This window comes from Jatropha curcas, chromosome 9, assembly GCF_041381405.1.
Source record: "Jatropha curcas cultivar XTBG-Jc1 chromosome 9, XTBG_Jcur_1.0, whole genome shotgun sequence".
In the NCBI taxonomy this organism is placed as follows: domain Eukaryota; kingdom Viridiplantae; phylum Streptophyta; class Magnoliopsida; order Malpighiales; family Euphorbiaceae; genus Jatropha; species Jatropha curcas.
The window spans coordinates 5,784,172-5,788,453 of record NC_143159.1 but is presented as its reverse complement, the minus strand read 5'-3'; the positions used below and the strand labels follow the sequence as shown (position 1 = coordinate 5,788,453).

Here is a 4,282-nt window from a genome sequence, read left to right as displayed (position 1 = left end):
TTGTATGGCAATGTTTCAATGGTCTCAGATTTTATTTGTGTTGACATGTTTGAATTTCTGGCATACTTGGATCTTGTGTGTCAAATCCCTTATATACCAATAAGGTTTTAATTAATGGCTAAAAATTGAGACTTCAAAATTTAAATATCCTAGATTTTTCTTTACATTAAATTTTAATCCATTTCATTAAATTTGACATTTTTAATTCCATTTATACGAAATTTTTAATAAATCGAAGTAACATTAATTATTTTATTTTAATTTAATATTGTTTAGATATTTGCATTAAAATTTGTGTTAATTAAATGAATATTAATTAAAAGATAATTTAGTCAATTATCTTTATTTTTTCTAATTAATTCTTATAAAAAGTCAAATGCATATTTTTCTCTTAAAAAAAGAAAAAAAAAATTACTTAGGTCTTGCTCATTATTCGAATTCTCTCAACTTTATATAACATTCAAGTAATTATAATGAGAATAAATTTTTTCAGTAGATTATTCTATTTAAACAAAACATACAATTACATTCAGACCCCAACTGTCTATAAATAATTTACATATATACTAACTTTTCCTAAAGCCTGAATTTTTTTTGGGAGAGAAAAGATTACAGGTAAATAGTACCATATAATTTTCTAAAAACCAGAAAAAAATTTCCTAAACCCAGAGAAACCCTGAATGATTTTACCAAAAGATTACAGTTTGCAGATTATATAATCTTGATATTTTTTTTTCCTAAAATGACTAAGAAAATACACATATATTAATAATAAATGATGACTAACACATAAAAAAAATAAAAATTCATGTTAAATTAATTTCAAATAATTAAGAAAAATCAGTAGACTATGAAAACCTACTCTTTCCGATACACTGGTACTACAGCCTCCCATTAAGAACATAATAAAACATATAAATATAAAACTAATTTTTAATTGAATCTATCAAAACTAATAATTAAACATCTACACCAAATTACATCTGATCATTATCCTCCACTTGCAAACAAAACCCCACTCTCTGTTCTTCTTTTCTTTCGTTCTTTCTTTCTTTCTGTTTTACATTTCTAACTATGAATAGGCCTCACAGCTGGTAAAGGCACTGTAAATATTCTACTACAAGTAGATCCTCCTGTTGCTACAGTATTATAATTCAAGCACTTAAATGGACCCACATTTCCGCTAATCCCACTTTTATAATAACCAACACAATCATCACTTTCATCCTCTTCTCCTTCCCCTTCTTTTTCTTCTTCACTGCAAGAATTCTCAAGAGGCTCATTTTCATTTCCTTGGATTTCTTCAAATTTCTCATCATCATCACCTTCTTCTTCTTCTTCTTCTTCTTCTTCTTCTTCATCATCAGAATAATCAAGAGGTGGATAAACCTCATCATCCAAAGGAACAAGTTGTAAAGTAAGCCTACCATTGCTTCTATGAGCACGAAAATACTCATGATGCTTAACTCTTTCTTCTTTAAGAATCAATCTTCCATCATTAGTATAATATCTCCTCAAAACCCAAGGCATTCGTGAAGGCAAATTACCTGTTCGAGCTAATGAAGGTATTGGAGGTGGAAATTCTTTCTTCTTTATGTTACAATACCTTTGATTCCTTAAAATCTTTGTTTCTAGTTTCTTTGATGATGAAGAGAAAACATCTTCATTCTTTTCCAGATCAAGACAGCTTTCAACACCAATGTAGTCACCAATAAGAGCAGAAGATTTCTGATCTTGTGAAGAATCAAGGGTTAGGCTCATAAGACATTGTTGTATGTTATTCTGATTCTGTAATATTTTTGTAAATGTTTTTGGGTTTTGGGAATGCATTTTATTTTAAGAGCAAGAAGAAGAGAAAAGAGAGAGAGGGTTTTGGCTGTAGTTTAGGTTAGGTTAGAAACTGGAAGTGCATGAAGAGGAGAATAAAACAGTGTTGTCTGCAATGGGTAGATAGATGTGGGTGTGGTCTGTTTAAATATATGCTAACAGTTTAAATTGGAGAAGACAGTATTACATTATCAAGAAACAAAAATTGCAGGCAGTCATTGAAGAGAGGGAAATATGGGTGGCAGGCAGAGACAGCTAATACCTGTGACATCAAGATTTGTTTCCACATGTGGATTGGAGATATTTTCAATAATATGCTGCCATTATAATTTTACCTGTAACAAAATTAAGTAACATTTACATATATAATTACATGAAATATTCTGATTATAAATATTTCAGATTTTCCATAGAATAAGGAAACCCTGATGAGGAATTAAATTCAGATCTTCATATCAAGAAACATGAGAAATGAATTAACATGAAGGTCCATATAAAGGTTGGTTTATAATTGAGAAAAAGATGTGGTCCTAAATGTTTAATAATTTAGAAACACAACTTAGAAAACCAGGTATAAAGATAAATGTTAACTTTATCGCTTTATATTTTCAGGATAAAACTTGTCTATACACTTGTATGTAGGAATAAATAGTAATTTATTTTATTATTGTTTTTTTTTTTAAAATAAGTTATTCTCTTGTTTTGAAGGGCGAAACCAGTCATTTAAATTAAGTCTAAAAAATATTTATTACTAATATCAAGAAGGACAATTGTGTAGGTTGACTCATTTGTTTGCATGTTATGAATTATTTCGAAATCAAAACCAAATTTATTAATTATACAACAATATAAATTGCATTTTTAATTATTTTTAAGATTGCAAAGAGAGAGAGAAAAAAAAGGTAAATAGTAATCAGTAAAAAAGTAAAAACTCAATTTTGGATAAAATAAGTAATTAAATTATAAAAACTACTGAGTTTCAATGTTTCATACAGTGATATCATGTGTAAAATGTAATCACCAGCCTGTTATAACTTAGGAATGGAAAAACTCTGATGCAATTTTTTTTTTTTTTTTTTTTTTTATGTTCTGTTAATAAATTGTTGAAGAAACCGCAAAAATTCCAGCTATGAATAAAATCTGTATTGATCATTGTTTTGTTAATAGAATCAGAAATTCAAATGACTAGCAATGTAATTATAGTAAAATAAAAAAAATCAAAAAAAAAACCCAGAAATTAAGTAAATTAAAGGAAGAAATAGGATTAGAAGATCTTAATTATCGCAAACAAAGATCGTACAATGGAAAGCATAAATTACGATGCCGATGAAGCATATGAATTAAATTCAGAGACTGAATCTCAGATTTTTACTCTATAAAAGCTGCATCCTTCAATTAAATGTCATATATAAAAAAATTAATTAATTAAAATACAAGATAAGATTGGATACTTACCAGATAGAGAATAGACGACTGTGGGGAGAAGAGGAGGGGGCAGAGGCGGAGGCGGAGGCGGTGGAGGAGATAGGGTATTGAGCGGGAGCCTCCTCTCCCCACGGTGGTTTTACGTAAAGGAGTCTATAGCATATAAGAAGATGAGCAATCAAAAGGACAACTAATAACAATAGGGGAGAAATGCAATATATATACTTATACAAAGACAGGCTTGCATAATTAATTTTTTTTTTTTTAAATATTATTATTTTATATATATTCTTTGCATTTATGCGATCTTGTTTGTCTGTATTTTTTTTTTTTTTGAAATAATTTATTAACTGTTAGGTTTTATCAATAAGCCTATGTTTAGGCGGGGTTTAAGGGATAATTGGGGTTTAGGAATTATGATTGTTTGAGAGAGCTTATCTCATCCAAGTAAATTACTCACTTTAGCTTAATTAGCCAGCTGTTTTAGGGATGTTATTTAGGTAATTTTGATATTTGCCAAAATTAAAAAAACAATAATAAATAAATAAAATGAAAGATAAAGTACAAGTTAATTATTTACAACTATTATTAATTTCTAATTTTCTATTATGGAGAGATTAATTAGAGATTAAAAATTTTATACTTTAATGAATTATTTGAACTGAATTATTTACAACTATGATCCTAACAAATTGCTTTTGCTTGTGCAGCCTCCTTTGCCAGCCTAGCCTCGTGGTAAGAAATTACTCGAAACCCAATAGCTTAAATCTCGGCCCTCCATTTTTTTTTTTTTCAATTTAAAGTTGAAATTAAAATTAAAATTTTAGGTACTTGAATTATTAGGAATGATGAATGAAACTCATGCAAAATTCCTGTATAATTTTTGTTTTGAATATTTAAATAACAATGCAAATCAAACCAAATCAATCAATTCAACTGATTTTATCAATTTCTGCTCAATCCTTGGCATAACTAGGGGTGACCAAAATCCGATTTTCAGAACTAAAACCATTGGTTCCAAACCGGTGAG

The 4,282-nt window shown here is 28.4% G+C and overlaps 1 protein-coding gene across 1 annotated transcript; it reads right to left on the bottom strand.

The window, feature by feature from the left end:
* Positions 1–915: 915 nt before the first annotated feature.
* On the bottom strand, positions 916–3,419 carry LOC105638848 (uncharacterized). Its single transcript, XM_012222724.4, has 2 exons — positions 3,283–3,419; positions 916–2,162 (listed from the first exon to the last, which is right to left on the bottom strand). Exon 2 carries the CDS (start codon positions 1,828–1,830, stop codon positions 1,069–1,071), a length of 762 nt encoding a protein of 253 aa, XP_012078114.3. The 5' UTR covers positions 1,831–2,162; positions 3,283–3,419; the 3' UTR covers positions 916–1,068.
* Between the last annotated feature and the right edge of the window lie 863 nt (positions 3,420–4,282).